This window comes from Amia ocellicauda, chromosome 16 (assembly GCF_036373705.1).
Source record: "Amia ocellicauda isolate fAmiCal2 chromosome 16, fAmiCal2.hap1, whole genome shotgun sequence".
NCBI classification, from domain to species: domain Eukaryota; kingdom Metazoa; phylum Chordata; class Actinopteri; order Amiiformes; family Amiidae; genus Amia; species Amia ocellicauda.
Window position 1 is genome coordinate 14,379,006 of NC_089865.1, and position 20,228 is coordinate 14,399,233.

Here is a 20,228-nt window from a genome sequence, read left to right on the forward strand (position 1 = left end):
TTTGGTCTTCAGAGATTCTTGACGAAGGCAGCGAATCCGGGTCTGATGATGATGCCGATGGCAGTGATGAAGAAGATGAAGAAGAGGGTGGAGACGATGATGAAGGTACACATTCTGCTGTGCACTACAGAAAAGAAAATAGAAAAATGATACTTTTATGCCTTCACGCAATCACTACACTGGTTTTATATATTGCTGCATTGTACTGTCACTGTAGGCTTTCCAGTTTTTATCTCACATTTTGTGCTCTATTTACTGTTTCAGTATGTATCATTTTGTTACCTGATTATTTCTATTTTATTCTTCTGCATCTCGTATGATTGGATTGGGGGGGGGGGTTCACTACTTTTTGCTTAGCTAGCAATGTTTTTTGAGTTGCATTTCTCAGCATCAGCACTTTAAACAGCATCCCTGATGAAACTTCAACAGTTAATCTAGTGTAACGTATGGCATCTGTCCGCTCTGGAAAGAAGTCAGCTCGTCACCGTGGAGCTCTGGCTTCCTCGACTGCGGATAGGAAAGTTTCACATATTTAGTAAGGCCTTTTAAACACCATATAAAAAAGATATTGCATAAACGTATGCTTTTAACATATTTACTTAATCCTTTTCTGAGTTAATGACTCTGATGCTAATGTGTCAGTGGTACTTTCATGAATATTCGGAGGTTCAGGGGTAGAAGTGGAGCATAGTGAATGCTTGACTTGGTCAGGTTATTGGGATGAAATTCGCTGCCAGGAGGCAGACAACTACAAAGGAAATGCATGGCATGCCAAGCCTAACAGTTGAGACGATACTTATATTAATTTAACTCTTACATTTTGTCAGAAAGACCAATGTTAAGATAGGATTTGAGACAAACTTGTTTCTACATTTGTTTTTTTTCTAGAACAAGAGAAAATCACTATCCATGACCAGACTGAGGTGAACTTGGTTGCGTTTCGCCGTACCATCTATCTTGCCATCCAGTCAAGGTCAGTACCATCTTCTGTGTTTTTCTATGCGAGTGATACATATATATTTAAATTTTAGTATTTGTTTTGTTTTCATGAATGTCTAAAAGAAACTGAATGCAAACTAATCAATCCCACAATGTTTGATTTTTATATGTAAGGATACCATTAAAATGAAATGTTTAGTTGTAAGATGCATTCCAACACAGTACATGTAATAGCTTTGCATGTAACAGCATGCATTGGTAGAAAGCTAATTGGCATCACACACAAATGGAATCTAATATCAGGTGTAATTTCATTAATTGAAAATAAACTGAATTCTAAAGTAAAATGTTTATGCTTCTGTAAATGCCAAGTGTGATCATACTCTACTGTTACAGTAATGAAAAAGTTATGTATGTATTTATGATGCACAAGTAGGAATTTTGACAATTGCAATATAAATATAAAATTATAATGTTTCATATGCAGAGTGGATGCTTCTAAATAGAAACACAGAGAACTGTTTAATCCAGGGACATATAGCATTGATTTTCAATAAGCCAGTGTTTCTCTCAGATAAGAATATTCAGTTCAGTGCTACAATTTATATTCTCAGCCTAGCAAAGTTGAGAGAGATGTAAATTTACATTTTTATAGGTATTTTTGTATGTGTATTTTGCTGCTTTTATTGATTTGCTTTTCTCTGAACACAGTGACAAACTTAAACTGTGTGGCCAGAAGTAGTCTTTTTTTTTTTTTTGTATGCAACGAAATTGGTTTTGCGAGACGTCTGGGGTTAACCTTTTTTCAGTATTGGGCTATTCAGGGCAGTTTGAGTGAAAGTAATTACAATTCATCCACCACAGAGATCATTCTTCACCGTCGCAGAGCCTATTTTTTGTGCTTAGATTTTGTATATGTAGAAAGGAAGTAATCCACTCAATTTAGTTATTAACCCATAGTTTGCTTCTATCAGATGTTAGCTTCTGAATAATACTCTGTTACTTGTCTTCTAAAGACCAAAACATCAGGATTAATTTTTTTTTTTTTAATGTTCATTTTATTCATGTTAAACCTAGCTTTCTCTGGTTTCTTCCACTTTCAGACTTTCAGTATTGCTTGTAGTAACTGTCGGCATTTAAAAATGTCATAATAACATACCAGTGTATACAAATAAGAAGCGATAGGTTATTATTATAACCCCGTTTCCCTGAAAAAGAAAGACAGCCATTTCCGAATGGGAAGAGCCTTCTGACCTGCCAGTCAGTGAAAACATGTACCAAAGCTGCCCAATAGGGGCCTTGCTGGCAGGAGGAAGACCTGCCCCCAGCATCTGTGAAGTGTCTCCTCCTGACTGCAGCTGCCTGCCATTTCTTCATCAGGAATGTCGTCTGGCCGAGCGACATCTGAAGGGTAATGACTGTCTTTCTTTTTCAAGGAACCGAGGTTATGATGATAACCTATCGTTCCCTTTCAAATCAAAAGAGAGCCATCCCAGTGCGCCAGTCGTTGTTTTGAAACCGCCCTCCCTCTGGTGGTGGAACCGTAGCAGACACAGCTGGTCGGATTTGCGGCTGTGCGCAGTCCTCTGCATATAGCACCTCAAGACCCGGACAGGGCAGAGTGTGTAGTCTATGGCCCCCATCCGATGTATGTGGAGGGGTATGGAAAGACTCCAGGACAATCAGTTGATTGATGTGGAATTCCGACACGACCTTAGTTAGGAAGTAGGGATGCACTGATAAGAAAATGATTGGCCGATACCGATGTAACCGATGTTTTAACATTTCTGTAACTTTCTACCCTGTCATAAATTAAATAAAAATGTTGCTTCTAATGAGGCTTCTAATTTCAATTCATTTTAATTATACAAGTTATTTTTCAATATATTTGAATAAGAAAAGACTTATACCCCATTCAGACATAGGGTACCAATTTGACGTGGTGTATTTTTTAGAAATGAAAGGTACGCAAAGGGAAATCCATCTACAAAGCCGATACATTTCTTTCCTACAACGGAGGTAGTCTATTTTACCTCAAATTTGTATGAATGGGGTACAAGCATTGATGGCATTTTGTAATTAATACTGTGGTAAGAACAGCTAACCGTGAATAGAAAACATTTTCAGACAAGCATTGCATTACTGTAAGAAAACGTTTCCATGTGCAACAATAAAATAAATATTTGCTATTTATTATTATTGTTATTATTGTAACTAGTTACACTAAAGTGTGCACATTACAGTCATGGTGTTTATGGACTTATGGATGCATTTATTTAAACAGTTCTTAATGTTTTAGAGGGAAACCCAGTGCTGAATTATTTAACTTGTAAATGGGCACACGTTAACTAAATCATGTTCGCCTTCATACTGATTGTCTCTGCAGGGCTGTTATACAACAGACCTGCACACCATCCACAAAACGAAAGCCTGAAACACCGTCCAGTTGTTCATAAAATCGTCTGCTACCGTCACGGCACTGCACCAGGGTCCTGAGAAATTCAAGTTTGAGAAATTATGCATTTGAGATTATATATTCTGACATAATGTAACTGCTCTCTTCCCTGTCTGCCTGCAAGTCCAGCTCACATCTCCGCTTCTGAAAGAGAAGCATTTCCTCAGTGGGTGACGGACACTTACGGCCACATCTGGCAGCAGATAGTTAACCGTCCACAAAACCTGGACGTGTCCGGACGCTTAAGCCAGTGGAAATGGCGCATAAGTGTTAAAGCTCTCACCTTATATCCAACAAAGCAGCCTGGCACTATATCTGTCATTGACACGTGACTGGAGAAAAAAAACGTTAGCCTGTTATAAACATTAGGTAAGCATGATGCCTTTTCGCAAGTAATCGTTGGATGATTCATCGGTGCATCCCTAGTACGTCCTCCGAGTCACTCTGTCGTTGCTTCCCGAGAAGATCAGACAGGCTTTATCCACGGACAAGTCGTGAATTTCACTAATTCTCGTTGCCGCCGTTATCACTGCAAGGAAGGCTGCCTTAAGCGAGAGGAAGCGGAGCTCCGTTGTGGAGATTGGCTCAAAGGAGCACTGCTAAGTCCTTGCAGAACTAATTCCAAGTCCCAGACTGGAATTGTCCTTTACTGGTGGTCTCAAACTGTCTTTGGGTCTGGTAACTGGTAGCTCCACTGGCGCTGTTGTGGCTGTCTCCTAGCTTTCTGGAGATCCATGTATTTCTAAGCTTAGCCTCAGCCGACGGCTCAATCGAGAGGTCCACCGTCTCTCCAAAACTCAGAAGAGCGCAAGTGTGTAGTTATCCAAATCTGACAACGAAGAGCAAGAGAACACTCTTCTCCAACTTTTAGAATACACGCAAGCGAACGTGACTAAATGCAGTATTGCTGGTGAGGTGAAAGAAGACCGCAGCTGCCTGCCATTTCATGAGGATACTTTTCACAGAGGCGGTTCTTCCTCCTGCCAGGGCCTCTATTGGGCAGCTTTGGTACGTGTTTTCACTGATTGACAGGTCAGAAGGCTCTTCCCATTCGGTAATGGCTGTCTTTCAATTTGAAAGGGAACATATTGTGGCATAATCAAAACAAATCCCAGTTGCTAAATACATTAACCTAACATTGCAATCAGCGCCTATTCTGAAAGTATGTAACCATTAGGTGTTCAGTCTTCCTAATTTAAATGAAACTCAAGGGTCTGTGGCAGAATCTGAAAAGTTGCAAAGACTGTTCATAAAGCATGATTGTTGTGCCATCCTAGAACTGAGGTTACGTTGCTGTTGATACTGTGCTCCTCAGAGGGGCTGCCGTGGAACATTTGGAGCGGCAGCTGGTACATAAACATTAGAATCAGCAGGGGTAAAGAAATGAACACAAATATCTTGACAAGTGACCTGGCAGATTCTTTATTAATGAAGTTGCACTCTTTGCGGCTTTCCTTGAAAAGGCACATTAAAATCTTCTCCTCTGTTATTAATTTATGCACTAGGTGATAGTACAATTTGATGCATTGTTAATAAATTGTTTTGGGTATTTCATATCTAATTTATTCACATAAGGCTCTATAATGTATATTTATGACTATCCTTTTCAGCTAACCTTTAATATATTATTTAAATGGAATAGTAACTGTTTTCTTGTGAATTTGTAAAGCAATAGTTTGAGAAATGAGTTGCCATAGATATTTTTTGTTTGTTTGTTGGATTGTTTTTTTTTGGGTCTTCGCTTGGCACATAGCTTTATCATCAGTGTCTGATGGCTAATTTAGACATATCAATGTGCTCTACAAGCAGTGTCATTTGATGTAATCTAATCATTTTTTTCCTAACCTCTGGGGACTTAAACCTAGAATTTTGTAATTTTGCAGACATATTAAAACACCTAAACTGCTTACTGAGGGAGTACAGCACATTTTGTGCCAAGCTAGCACCACATTCCTTTCTTACCGGCTCAGATTTACAGCTGTGATAAATAGAGTATGTAGAATCTACTAGAAAACCCATGGCGTGTGTTAAATTGTTTCATTTCACTGGGGAAGGTAGAACTTGACAGGAGGTAAAACAATTGTCAGAAGGTTTAAAAGAGAGGGAGAAAATCCATTGCTTTTATATTAAAAGTAAAGCCTTTTCAATTAAGTTAGCGACATAATCTTAAGGAGGCAGAAATACCCGGTGCTGTTTTCCTGCCATATTTTAATGTAAGGTAAGCACCTGTGGAAAACAGAAGTGCTCAGATATTAGAAGCGAAAGTTCAGTGAGCAAACTAAGCAAGTAGAATTTAACCCTGTACATTCCTTCCCCATTTTCATTTCTATCTTTAATTTCATGAACATTATGAGAGCGTAATTCAGTCTTTAGGGGGGAAAACATTGCGTGTTTTCAATAGTGAAAGTGTAAGGGGAAATGGGTTCAAGTTCTTGTTCAAAGATCAGAAGGATTCTTCATATGGTTGTTCAACTCAGTGTATGTTCAGTAAGTAAACTGTTACTGAAAGGGATGTTGTACGTTTCCAAAAATGTCAGTCTGAGATGCTAAATTTGCAATGTGCTACTGAAACTTGCATTATAGTGGCACATGTGGGAATAGTTCCCCCCTACTGCTTTGTTGTGTGAGTGCTAAATATCTTCAGTAGAAGTAATTATGTACAGCACCAGGGATGAGGAAGGAAGATATTTTCAGATTTTTTTTAGACACATTTCAGATAATTTAATATAATATGCCTGTACATAAATTATTTATTGCCCAAAACCTTTTACATTTTACATCTCTTAATGATTGACAATTCCTAAAAAATCATGTACAGTTCCTCTGTGATTTAAAGGCATTTTTAGGGGTGGAATGTTAATTCTCTAGATTTGTTTGTTTTGACAAACGGTCTACTTAGCCGAGTTGACATTAAAGACATACAAATTATAGGGAATTTGATAAATGTACTTTACTTTAATTATCTGTAGAAAAAGCTTCCGTATTGGTTATTCCTTCTGCAAAATTATGATTTATGAAACGGATGTGATTCTGTACACCCAGTTAAGTAGTTTGTGTTTGTATTCTCTCTCCCCAGTATCTTGTGAATTCTTTGAATATGGTTACCTGCACCTGCAGTATTTATATTTTGACATTTGTAAGATCATTCACTGTTGGACATTTGCAAATGTGTAATGCGGTTTCTTCACAAAATAAAACTCTGTAAATTCACACAATTTGAAGTGCAGTTGTATGATGCTCTGAATAGAAGAGGAGTCTGTGCTGTTAAAGGCCCATCTGTGGTTTACTCAGATCATTGCTCCCGGCTTCCTCATTGCCTTAAGTCTTTTAGAACCTGGGTAATTTAGTCTGTATGTGTCACTGTATGAAAAACATATCTTGGAATCTGTGTTTTTATTCTGAACAATTACATACATGGGAATTATATACAAACTTAACAGCGCTACATTTTCTTTTTTTGTAAATTAATCTTTGAGTATTCTGCTTAAAAATTAGAGATCTAAATGCATTAAAATATTGTATTTGAAGGAATTTAGCCTGAGAACAGCATATCTTACAAAATAAGCCATCTTGAAATTCAAAAATATTTGTGCTGTATATTTTATGTACAAATTATATTATCATAACATCAATTTACAAACAGAATACAGTATTTAACAAATCCAAAAACATCAAATCATTATTTTGCACATAATGCATATCAATATTATTCAGTAAAATGCTAAAAATATAATGAAACATTGTTCATATCTACGATTTTGTTCATAGTTACAAATTTCAGTATATTTTCCAGATTAATTACCACTTTACATTTTATTTATGTAAGATATCCTGAGATTGGAAAAAGTAAGTAAGTTGGTACAAGGTAGAGAACGGATGCACATCACACTGTTGAAAAAAGTGGTTTGGAGCTTTTGGATTGGGTTCCATTTCAACCAGACCAAAGTTTAAGCATGTACCCAGGAATCTATTCATTATCAAGTAATTGTGCACATAAAGGGTTAAAGGGACAAATTAAATTGTAATAAGTGTTTTGCTCTCTATTAACAGTTTGGACTTTGAAGAATGTGCCCACAAATTGATAAAGATGGACTTCCCTGACAGCCAAACGGTATGTTTACTTCACACTTTGTAAAATATCCAAGCTTTTGAACATGTTTTCAGACGTTAGTTAGCTAAAATATTTGGTTCATATTTCAGTCGAGTCAAACTCGAGAGCTGTTTATTTAATAATCTAACTTTTTTTCTTAAGTTTGAGGTCATTTAATTCCTTGTTTCATTCAGGAAACATTTGCATTTTGTAATTTAGATTTTAAATCTTCCTCATGGGAGACTATGCTTCATTTAGAAACTGGGTGTTCCCTTAACAAATCAAATGCTTTTTCTGAAATTGACCATTAGCAGCAGGGGCAATACACAAAGTTTGAAGTTTGAAGCAAGCCCAACTTGATTATCAAGTTTGATAATCAATCAATCTTTAGAATAAGCCTTTGGTGTAAGTCATTATGTCTTGATCTGTTTTTCTTCAAGTAAATATGTTTCATTGTTTTACATCGTACATTTCAAGAAGTGAAATACTTCTTTTTAAAACATGATTTCATGATTTCAGTATTTCCTGTTTCTTCAATTATGAACTTTAAATGTTTAGTGGTATTTTGTGTTCCTTGATACAATACTGAATACATTAAAAGCTTTTGTGAAAGCCTAAAAACATTATAACTTAAAATTTACCAAATAAACATTATAAAATGGAAAATGTCTCTTGCACTTTGTATTGCCCTGGATAAGGGCGTCTGCCAAGAAATAAAAATAATAATAATAGTAATAATATAGGTTAAATCGATTAGCACTCTTGTAAAAAGGCAATGCTAAGCACTCTACATAAATGTGTTTGGCATGGTAACACTATTGATTTTCCAGCTGTATTTGCTTTGAAGGTTTTGGGAGGTGTGTAGTGGAGCTCTCTAATTTAAACATTTGACACCACAGGGAATGACTGCTGGAAATATGACATGACCTTATTGCCGTTGGTTTGCTTTTTGTGTTTGTAATAGCTAGAAAGCCAATTTGAATGTGACAGGCTACAATTGCATTTTTTTTGTCATGGCTTAACTTTTAAACCGCATTCCTCTCTCAAATTGAATTAATTTTCACTTAATATTACTTTGGTTAAACAAACATTTAGAGTATTTTTGGTCTTGTGCTTCCTACCTTTCTAACGACACCTTCTGAAAAATTATTAGTCATTTAGAAAATCAAATGTATTGTCAGTGACATTGCAAAATGAAGAGAGCGAAAGCACGATATAAAAGTTTTTGTAATCGTAAAATGTAACATACCGGTGAAAACCAATCTCGACCATTTATATAAATACTGTTTCTTTGAGTCAGTCATATAACCCAGTTTTTGTATATGTGAATTGAAGTTCATTTTGTATTTCACAAGTTGTTTCCCATAGAGAAATGACTGTTCTTTTGGCAGTGTTGTCCTTGTGCATAGACATGTCAGATCTAAGTATAGTACTGTAGTTTCACAGGGTTTACAAAGACTTTCAGAAGTTGCTGCTACCATCTGACTCCATTCATTCAATTCTAAACTTACTTTCTTAGTACTTGTATTTGATCTCTACAAAGTAGATTCAGTGCATATGTATCTGGTATTCTTATTTTGTTTGAAATAGCAGCTGTGCTCTTTCCATATAGATACATAGTGTTCCCAAATGGCCTAAAGAGAATGTTATGTAATGTAGAGATGTCCTGGAACTGGCGTTATTTTCTGCTGTAAAGATTTTATCTTTAGGTAACAGCACACATGTTGACTAACATTTCTGTTCCTGGCAAAATGTTACTGCACAATGCACAGCTTTGAGATGTGAGGTTCTGTGGTCAAAACATTTGGTTCTATTTAAGCTTTATACCAGGATTTTAAACTGTAGTTATCTTTTCTGCTCAAACGATGTGTGTATCGTTTGACAAATTCAATTGGGAGTACAGAGGTATTACTGAGTTAACCATTTAACTCTCATCAGATCTTTACAAAAATGTCAGCCTTCAACAGGGATTGGATGTTATAAATAATTTCCATTAGATGCTGAGATTTCTTTTGTTTACTTTTATGTTTTAAGAAATCTATAAGGAAAAAGCCAATTTCATCAGTTTAACACGAATCCTGCAGAGACGGACTATTGCTGGATTCCTTAGATGTGATTATAACCCTGAGCAATTTTAACAATTTATTTGAGCTGCTGAAGTGGGAGTAATGACTGGGGTAATTGAGTAGTACAAGAGCACTTAGATTTCAAGGAAGCTTCCCCGCCATACATTTTTGATGCCCAGGACTTTAGCAAGAGAAGAGAAGTGTGGTATCTTACTGTGTAAGTTAGGGGTTATGATTTTCAGATTGTATGCTATTTTTCCTCTCAAACTGCATACTAGTTCATGCAGGTTAAACCTGAAAGTGGAACACTATTGGGTAGAAAAATAATGTGTTCTTTGACTCAAATGCAATTAATAGAAAAACATGTCTTAAGTCTACTGTAGATCCCATACCAACAGTGCCATAATCTTTTTTTTTTTTTTTTTTTAAAGATGTTTTATTTGCAAGCACTGCCATCTGATATGATCTTTATAAGAAAAAATATATTTCTCTAATTCTTTGCTTACACTTAAGTTGAAATGAATCACTATAGACTCAAGTCATTCTCTTTTCTTTGAAGGTTAAACAGCATGGAGCAAAGTTCTCTTCCCTGTGCTCTGCATGTAGTTGGCCTAATATCTGCAACAAAATTCAGTGTACTGGAACAGAAAATAGCCCCTGAAGGATTTTAATTCTCAGTCAGAATTCTTTTGTATAAATGTTTCAGTTAGCATTAATTTTCCTTTTGGAGATTTGCTTGATTGATTATATGGCGGTGATGCAGAGTCACGGCTGCTTTTCTGTAACGGCAGACCCCTTTTTTTCAAGAACATGGTGATGTAGCGTTTCTTGAGTCAAGCATTCGTTCACAATTTTCCAAGCCTGGTGCAGAATTTACATGTTGGCAAATTTGTTTAAAGAAATGATTGACTCTAATGAGGACTGAACGTCTATAAATCACCCTCAAACTGCTTCACGAGCTGCTTGCAGAGATCATTAAGGTCGGACACTTGAACCTAATTTAACAAACTTAGATTTGAATACAAGCTTCTCTCTTGAGGTCACATTGAAAGAGGATAATTCATCCTGTTTGATAGCTTTATCATTAGTTTTCGTTCTCTGTAATAAGACAACGAAATGTACTGTCTTTATGGTGTACGTATCTGAAATTCAACCTTATCATGGTCATGCGGTGTATCTAAAATCAATGTCTGTGTTGCACATTTAATTAAATTATATTATTCATAGTAATTCCATTTTTTTTTACAAATTGATAAATAACATTAATGTATATTTGCTTTAATGTAATCTAGTTTCTCTGAAAATAACACAAATTTGAAGTTAATTGTTGATGCTAGTCCATGATTCAATAGAGGCCCCATTTTGTGAAAATGACCTACATATAACAGCAGTGTACCATATGCAGCTATGTCTCTTCTCACTTAAAATTCATATTTTATATCTGGGTTATATGTTGCATATCACGGTCATCCGCACATCCGTCATCCGAAACGATCATTTACTTTTCTGTGACAGTTTTTCATCTTCATTCACAAAGAATGTTGTTGGATGTTCATAAAAATATGTGCACTACTGGCCCTGCCTTTGATCCTGAACATAGATTTTCTTTAAATCAGGAATCTCAAAATATTAAACCTTGCTACAAGAACACTCTGAACTCCCTTGCACGGGCTAACCATGACTTAATTTAATTCCTGTCATCCGCATGGAACATTTTAATTTTAAAGCAGCGATATGTTTGGGGGGGAGATGTGGACTTAATTGATTTTGTATTTGGTAATGCGTGATTTTATTTAATTTGTAGGTGAAGAGTGAGTTTAATATTAGTATGGTTTTAGTTGATGGGAATGCTTTAATAAATTTAGTACATTTTAAAGTGAACGCTCATCTGCTGCCTACAGTATTTGATTATTGCTATAGTCGGCAATAAATGTGCTGTACACTGGAATTAATAATTCAATTATACAGTTGTCACTCAATATGCAGTACACATCTGTTACTTTTTGCATTCTGTCAGACTATATTAAATTGAACAAAATAGTGAATGCAGAATGTGCAATACAGATGCATCATGGACCGTTTCTAGGGATTTGGTATGACTTAACTATTTTATGGTGGGTCACTGCATACATATTGGTCTTTTAAAGGGGGAGTTTTGTGTGACTTGGTTTGTATCACTTTGCATATTATCAGCAAAGTGTTAACTTTTCATGAAGATGTGAAATGCCACAGGGTTCTTCATCCAATGGCCATATATGCATTTATGTAAAATCCATAAAGTTCTAATCTCCCTTTTCTTAATTTACTATATGTAGTAAATTCCATTTTTCAATTAGATTTCTGTGGCATTTTTATTTTGCTGCACTCAAGGTAGGGAGCTCCAGATTGGACCCAGATGTGGCTCAAGATGCATTTTACCAACTGCTCTCTGAACCTTCCCACACGCCAAACTCTAAATTAGTGTCTAGCAGTTCTCCATATATGTCAGTCTTTAAATGAGCCGCAAGTTTATTTTGGAAACAGTGACAAATCTGTTTCCAAAGTGAGAGTGTATTGAGAGATTGAAGATGCTCGTTCGTTCAGTCCTTGTGTAATGGATGATAATGGAACTGCAGTCTGCTGAAAATCCTTTTTATAGACCAGATGGTGTGCACTCTCTGAAAGATTTAGGCTGTGCACACGCCATTACACATTTTGCTTTGGTGCATTGGACGAGTTGCTCTTTTTTGACAATGTGGCAAATCAAGCTTTCAGCTTAATCTTGCCGTGCATTTTGAGATCAACATCTATCATCCTGTCCCTTTTTATTAGGGGATACTTTTGAATAAGTTGACCACATTTAAATGTAAAAGACAAAGGTCAGATTATTTTAGATCTACATGGACATGACATGCTGGATGAATAAAACTGGGTTTTGTTTTTAAAGAGAAGGTCACTAAGATTTTAAGAAACTTTTATTTAGGATGAGGAATGTCACTTATTTTTTTATTATTATTTATCTACGCCGATTGTCTCTGTAAAATATGTAAGTCTGTTCCCTCACTTACTGATAATTGCTTTTCCTGTAATATCTCCATGTGAGGGAAACTAAAAATACAGCAGCAGTAAATATAATATTCTCAAATACTCTAAATGTTACATTATTTGAGACCCAAATTATGTAGCCTAATTTGATTTGTCTCAGAATTATTTTAATTTAAATTTAATTTTTCTAGATTTAATTGAAAGCACTGCTGATATGATTAACATGCTTTAATTATCACCCTCTTTTTTTGTAAGAAATGGGCAGCATTTATAATTACCCTGTATAGTTCAGAGAAGGTTTATACTTATCCTCTATTCACAATTGTTTATTTGACCTCCAGTTTATCAAACTGAGAAGACATTGCAGGAACTCAGTAGGTAGTAAGATGCTGCTGTACACCGGATGTATAAAGTGATCCACTGGACTTAATTTAGCACAGATTTTTCCCTCTTCTAAAACACTGACACAGCATGTTTATTTCCACTGTGAATATGCTGTGCTAATTGATTTAAATCTAAATTATCATAGATTCCAGAGGAGATTACATTTTTTTTTTGTTCTGATCATTGCTTACATTCTGCATTAAAGATGGCAGAACAGAATGGTTGAGTTGAGTTTTTGAGGCTCAAATTGGATTAATCGGGGAAAACAAAACAATGAGTTTGATTGGACAATGTAAGATTCGTAGCTAGCGCCTGCTTTCACAGATTTTCTGCTATTCAGCCGCATTGAAGCATCTACAGTTATGAAGTTTAGCAGAGTAGTCAGCGGCAAGTATTCAAGATTGCCATGTCACCGATGCTCTATTGTCCCAAGTCATCCTAGTAAGATTGGGGGTTTCTGATATTATAGTGTAACTATTGTTATTATCCTAAATTGTTGCCTGCTTCAGTAAGCCACTGATTTGTATAAGATAGCTCTAGAGCAGAAATGCTCATAAATTGTAAAGCAAAAAAAGACATTCTGGGGCATTACATTTAACTGCCATACATAATAAATAAGCCCAGGCTGCATCTTTCGGCTGAGAATAATCTTTCTTGGGGAAAAACAGGAAGATGAGATTCTGAAGCTTAATGCAGAATTCATCTTCCAAACTGCTTTTTCAAAAGTTGGTTCCCTTTCCAAGACAAATAACCTGGGTCTTTTATTCGAATATGTTTTAGGTTTGCCAGTTAGTTTCTCCACAAATAAATGGAAAATGTTGTTCTGGTGTGATGAAAATAAAAGCAAGTTTGTTTTTAAAGTCTTAAACATGCCTGTGATTTCAGTGTAGTTCAGAGATGCCATACTTGCCAAAGAAAACTTGTTCACACAATAATAAGTGAATGGTTATTTAAATCAGAAAGTGGAAAATAATTTTTGTTTTTAAATGGTTGTGGAGCCTTAGTTTATAGACATGAGTTATGTCACACTCATCTCTCCATTACACAATATGGCTGGCTATTGATGTTGCTTCCTCTTCAAAACAGACCATTTTATTTTAATCCAATTTGTATAATCTGTTAATATTAGATTCAGAGAACTAAAGCTTTGTTTTCCTTCCACAGAAAGAATTATGCAATATGATTCTGGACTGCTGTGCACAGCAAAGAACCTATGAGAAATTCTTTGGTCTTCTAGCTGGGGTGAGTCTAGTACTCTTCATTATAACATTGACTTTTCAGAATGCTTTTCATTCTTTACTTAGAAAAGAGTAGTTCTTTACATGTTTATAGATGTCCAAAAAAGCAGAGATACAGTACAATATGAACCCTTCAAATAAATCTTCAAAATGTTTTTTTTGTATTGAAATCAAGTACTCTAACATGCCTCTTACTTTTTATGCAGTAACATTCAGTTTTCTATTTGCAGCGTTTTTGCATTCTAAAGAAAGACTATATGGAGAGTTTTGAAGCCATTTTTAAGGAACAATATGAAACTATTCACCGTCTGGAAACCAATAAACTACGAAACGTTGCCAGGATGTTCGCACATCTGCTGTACACAGATTCTGTCCCATGGAGTGTAAGTAAAACGAGAGAAATACTGATGCCTGAAATATTTTATTCTGGTCTTCTATGAAGTAAAACATATCAGAAAGAGAATTTAAAAAAGCAGTGGAAAGTTACTACAAACACATGATGAAAACTAGTATTTATGCTCTAGACAATGTTCTTGCAGTCTGTATGGGATATTTTAACTGGCTTTAATCTGCTGAATTTTGAAACCTAAACCAAACTGTCTATAAAGCTTATCCGTGTTCTTTCTATAAGGTCCTGGAATGTATAATAATGAGTGAAGACACTACGACATCATCAAGTAGGATCTTTGTGAAGATTTTGTTCCAGGAGCTCTGTGCTTACATGGGCCTCCCAAAACTGAATGAACGACTTAAGGATGTGTAAGTTGAAAAGTTTTGTTTTTGGAAATGTATTTCATCTGTATATGTTTTTGTGCTGAAGGTAAAAAACAAAACAAAAAAAATACTGAAAAATACTCTACAAGGAACAGTGATTCACATCGGTCTGTAAAATATAACCGCTTTTGCCTTTTTAATGTTGGTATCGCTGCAGCCCTGAAAATGCTTATGATTACCTTACCTGGGTGAGCTGTGTAGTTTTCAAAATACTTTAGAATTGAGATTGAAGTGAGTTTTTGTTTCATATTAATCAGGCTGGAGATGTAATGCTGTATAATGTTATAACCTGAAATATCAAGATTAATGCTGTTAAAGCACTTAAAAAATATCTTTCTTACAGCACTCTTCAACAGTACTTTGAAGGACTGTTTCCCCGGGACAATCCGAGGAACACAAGATTTGCAATTAATTTCTTCACCTCCATTGGGTTGGGAGGACTTACGTAAGTATAGCAAGTGGCACAGAAATTAACATGCTTTCTAATGGATGTTATCCGGCACTGATTTAAATAAAAACACCAAGTGCACTGATAATACTTTTGCTCTTAACTTTAGGCCTATTTGTAGACATGGCATCTAAAGACCTCTATGATGCAGTGTGTTTTCCAAGAAGTAAACCTATATGTTTTTTCTCAACAGAGATGAACTACGTGAACATTTAAAAAATGCCCCAAAAATGATAATGACTCAAAAACAAGAAGTGGAATCATCAGATTCCTCCTCCTCTTCCTCCTCATCCTCATCCTCTTCATCCTCGGATTCGTCGGAGTCTTCGGACTCCTCGGACTCGGACAGCGACAGCAGTGGCTCCTCCAGCTCAGGTAGCAACTCGAACGTGGGCGCCTGTGAGTTGTGGGCAGCAAACGTTTTAAAGTCTGCTTTCTCTCTACAATGCGAAGTGTATCTTCATGGCTGGGGAAAATAAGTCATGCTGTAACAGACGTACAGCTTTCATAGTGGAGCTAACAATGAAGAAAAAAACCTATTGCTACAAACTAGAAAAGGTCAGTTAAGCATTAGAGTTGGAGGACTATTGTAGCACAAGCATGTGTGGAAGTTGTCATTGTTGTTGTCCACACTGCTTAAAGCATAAGTATTCTGGGACTCAAAATACTTTTCTGCAGTTGACTTGCAGATTATAAACTGCTTACGAATGTAAAGCCTTACCAGTTTAAGAGAATTCAAAAATGTTCACAAAGTACAGGATTTGTTTCTGTTTAATGTTAAAGGTTCATATGACACATTTCAAAAGAATTACAAGGGCCCGTTATGTTCATTGATTGTTATTAAGTAGTTAATGCAATTAATTAAAATAAGGTTTGATTTATTTATTTTTCTTGGCAGTGATTTTTAACACCAATTAATGATCCATAAAATGACATTTTCACTTCCTGGGGACCTGCTGTGTTTGCAGTGCTAAATTGTCTATGCTCTCCCATGGGAAGTTACTTGCCTGTTATTTCACCTTGAGGAATTTCTTGGCCTTCAGCTCCTCTGTCTCACTTATATAATGGTGCTGAGCAAAATTATTTTAATTGACTGTTTGAAATTTATAATCTTTCAATTAATGACAATAGCAGTTCCTCAAAAGGGATTTCAACTTTGAATTGAAAGTCTAAGTACTAACCTCTATTGGCAGCAGCAGATTTATAGTTAATTATATACCATATTTGTAGTTAAGTAAGATTCTCAGATATACATTGTTTTTTGTATGTATATGTTTGCTTCCCATCAGATTTCAAGTCTTATAGTACAATTATTTAGTATCTTATTGAAGTAAAATTTGTACCAAAAAACACTTTCACTTAAGATAGTCATAGTCCGGTACACATCTTATACAAGGTATATTCTGAAAATGTACCGCATGGATTAAATGTATAAATTATATTTCTGAGCAAATGATGGATTACTGAGATGTGCAGCTGTGGAAGGAATTACAACAGTAGAAATGGACCAGAAAGACATGCATTCAGCTAAGAGCCAGATGGCACCTGCACAGACCACAGCAGCTTTGCTGAACTTCTTGACATGCTACATGGAGGGATACCTTTAAACCTGACAATATGGACAATAATGTCTTTCCTGCTTTTGAAAAAAATGAATAGATTTTTAAAATGTGGTAGTTAATATTACAGAATATCATCTATCAAGGGTGCCTTTATTTGATTGCATATTTAGACAAAGTAAACGATTAATCGATGTATCGAAACAATGTAATTCAAATTGATTATTACAATCGTGCAGCGCACCACTAATTTATTTATGATCCGCCATTCCACCAGATTTGATGTGCCTTTTGGAGAATGCACTTAGGACATTTAGGCAGAGAAATAAGCATGGTTTTTGTTTTGGGTCTTTAATTTTTGCACTTGCCTGTGTATTCTAAGGGCTGTAGAACAAGCAGCTGCACGATGTTTCCATTTGTTTGTGATCTAATTATTCTTATCTCATTTGCAAAGCCCCCCCCACCCCAGAGAAATAACTCACAGATCATTTTATTTCACAGCTAGTTCTGTGTAAATATTAAAAACTGAACTTGCAGCATTGAACAAACAACAATTTATAAAACATGTTATGCAAGTAGACGCATGCCTTAATTTTTCTCCTCTAATCCTCTGCGTTTCATGCACAGTTGATGTAATTGTTGTAGCTTATAGCAGAATACCACAGTTCTTATTTTATAGTTCAGTACTGGAGATGGATTATAGAGCAAATGTCAAGTGTTTATTAAAGTAAGTACAAATTAAACTGTTCATACATGTCAAATGGCAGGAATCTTTCTTAGCAAATGTCTTTTGTTTTTAAGTTACTAACAAACTGATATCATGATTACATGCTTAATAGTGTTTTAAACAGGAAAGTTGCAGTCTCAATCCTGAAAAAGATTAGTGTTATTTCCACCAATCTGGCTTAATCAATGCCTTTATTTAATGACCATAAGTCTACATAATGCTAATCCTCTTGCTCCAGCCGTGACGATTCAGCCAGTGTATCGATGGTTGCTTTGTGACATGTGGCTGCTCATCTGTTTCTGTTGTGGAGCATTAGGGGATTAGAGGAGACGGGCCGCCCCGAGAGTTTCATCTGAGTAAGTGGCGACCACTGTGAGGAGCACCAAGAGATGGCCAACAGAAACACGTCTTAGATTGAGAACTGCATCCAAAATGGAATCTAAGCAGGCTTAAAGATTTGTATTGCAATCTTAGCACTATAATATTGCTTATATAATATAAGCAATATATTTTGGAGGTTAGTGTTTTAGGCTACATTTCAAACTGACATTTGATGAATAGGATGTGTGTGGTGTGGGTTATATTAGTCATTTCACATATTTGTTTACATATCATTGTAAAAAAAAACTATGGTATGGTAATGCAGAAATGTTTAATAAATATTCTGCTTCTTTTACAGATTCTGATTCCAGGCATAAAAAGGGTCAAAGCAGGAGAAAGAAAAGATCTCCGAAGTCAGCCAGCAAGAAACAACCTCTGGAAAACTCCCCCAGAAGGAAGCGAGACCACAGTGAGGAATGCGAGCGCCCAGCTGACAGACACAGCAGCAAAACCTCCAGACACAAAGAGAGAGAGAGAGCCTCTCCTGACCAGAGCCGCAAGGACCAGCCCAGCAGGCCAAACAGAGATGACGAGGACAAAGAGTTCGACTCTCGCAAAGAGAGAAAGAAAACGAAAAATAACTCCCAGTCTGAGCCTGACAAAGACAGATATAGGAGCAGGGAGGAGGAGCCGCCGCAGAGTCGCAGGAGAGAGAGGTCAAAGTCAAAGGAAAGGGCCCGCAAGGAGACGTGCGGTAGGGATGGCTACAAAAATGGAGTCGAGAAGCAAGGAGAGAAGTCTGACAGAGAGAGCAGACACTCGGATAGATATAGGGATGCTAGGAAAACTGAAGACAGGCATAGAGACGGTTCCCCTAGAAGACGGAGATAATTTGTACCATTCAAGTAGATGTGTTCTTCAGGTTTATTTTTTTAAATCGCAATCAAATTGGTTTCAGATCTTAGGTCACCAGGTTGATTTCTGCAAGCACCAGGTTTTTTTTTTACTTCCTGGTAGCACAGCTTTTGGTATCTGCCATATTTGTACAGAGGGGTCAATACCTTACAATTGATAGTTCTGTACAATTATTAAAATTTTTCTTGGATGCACCTTTTCAGCAGTGCAAAGAGAACCTTCCCATTTTATAGTCATTTTACCTTTTGCCATTTGTCATGTAAACTTATCCCATTCTTTGGGGGCTATTAAATACAGGATGTTTCTTACATGGGTAACGTGAAGTATTGGTAACATGATGCACATTTCTATGGATGTAAGTGAATTTATTTTTAACTGTTGCTGTTGACAGGGACAAATGTATAAAAAAATAAATAAAAAAAACATAATTTCACTTGACCAATTGTGTTTCATGCAAGCATTAGTGTGCAAAATTAAAGCACTGTTTCAAAATACAGAAAATGTCTACAACAAAAAGGGATTTTAAAAAGGGTGACTTATTTGACACCAGTATTGCTGTCTGGGTGAAAAAAAATGTTAGCTTGACCTACTTTTAATGCTGCTGAACAGATGATAGTTTCAGGATGTAAATGTCAAGTGATGTTAAAAAATTAGGTGAGCATTATTGGTTTACGGCAATTGGCTTAACTGATTATTTCATGAGAGATCTGTATTTTGCAGCATATCCTATTCGGAGACCAGGTACACGGACATTGAAGCTCAGTGTATCTTAAGAATGATGGCGCTTGCAGTGATGAGAGATGTTTGAATTCAAAATGAAGAAAAACAAAATGGAATCAAATAATCACATTTATTATTTTAAAAGTTTAAAATGGAATTCCTTCAATCAATATGTTAAAGCTGTCAGATTTAAGTGGCCTGACAACTTATTTTTACAGAAATGTTACTATTTTTTCTTTTGCTCTTTGTAAATTACAAAATGACTAATATATTAATTTGATTACATTTAAAATGTAGAAGGCCGCATTTGAACAATAAGCAAAAGTTAACTTCCTACACAAGAAGCATGATTTAAGAGTAGGTAAAACTCTGAAGAACATTATTTGACTGGACCACTAATTCATTTAATAAATGATGGTTTCCACAAAGTGCTGTGTAGGAAAGAAAAATTGCCTCCAACTCCAATTTTTGGTGGGAGACTTGTAATACTTTGTGGCCTACAAAAATAGGACCCTATTTCCTTAACTAAATGAACTAAAAGTGGATTCATGTATGTAATAACTTAATT

General features: G+C 35.9%; 1 protein-coding gene across 1 annotated transcript in view; it reads left to right on the forward strand.

Moving 5' to 3' along the window:
* The window catches only part of cwc22 (CWC22 spliceosome associated protein), a 36,337-nt gene extending 16,959 nt beyond the window's left edge, over positions 1–19,378 (forward strand). Inside the window, exons 13-21 of the mRNA XM_066687456.1 lie at positions 13–105; positions 889–973; positions 7,445–7,505; positions 14,123–14,200; positions 14,427–14,579; positions 14,828–14,955; positions 15,314–15,415; positions 15,612–15,793; positions 18,384–19,378. Coding sequence (XP_066543553.1) covers positions 13–105; positions 889–973; positions 7,445–7,505; positions 14,123–14,200; positions 14,427–14,579; positions 14,828–14,955; positions 15,314–15,415; positions 15,612–15,793; positions 18,384–18,916 — 1,415 coding nt within the window. The 3' untranslated portion in view covers positions 18,917–19,378. The remainder of the gene's footprint in view (positions 1–12; positions 106–888; positions 974–7,444; positions 7,506–14,122; positions 14,201–14,426; positions 14,580–14,827; positions 14,956–15,313; positions 15,416–15,611; positions 15,794–18,383) is intronic.
* The last annotated feature ends 850 nt before the right edge of the window (positions 19,379–20,228 follow it).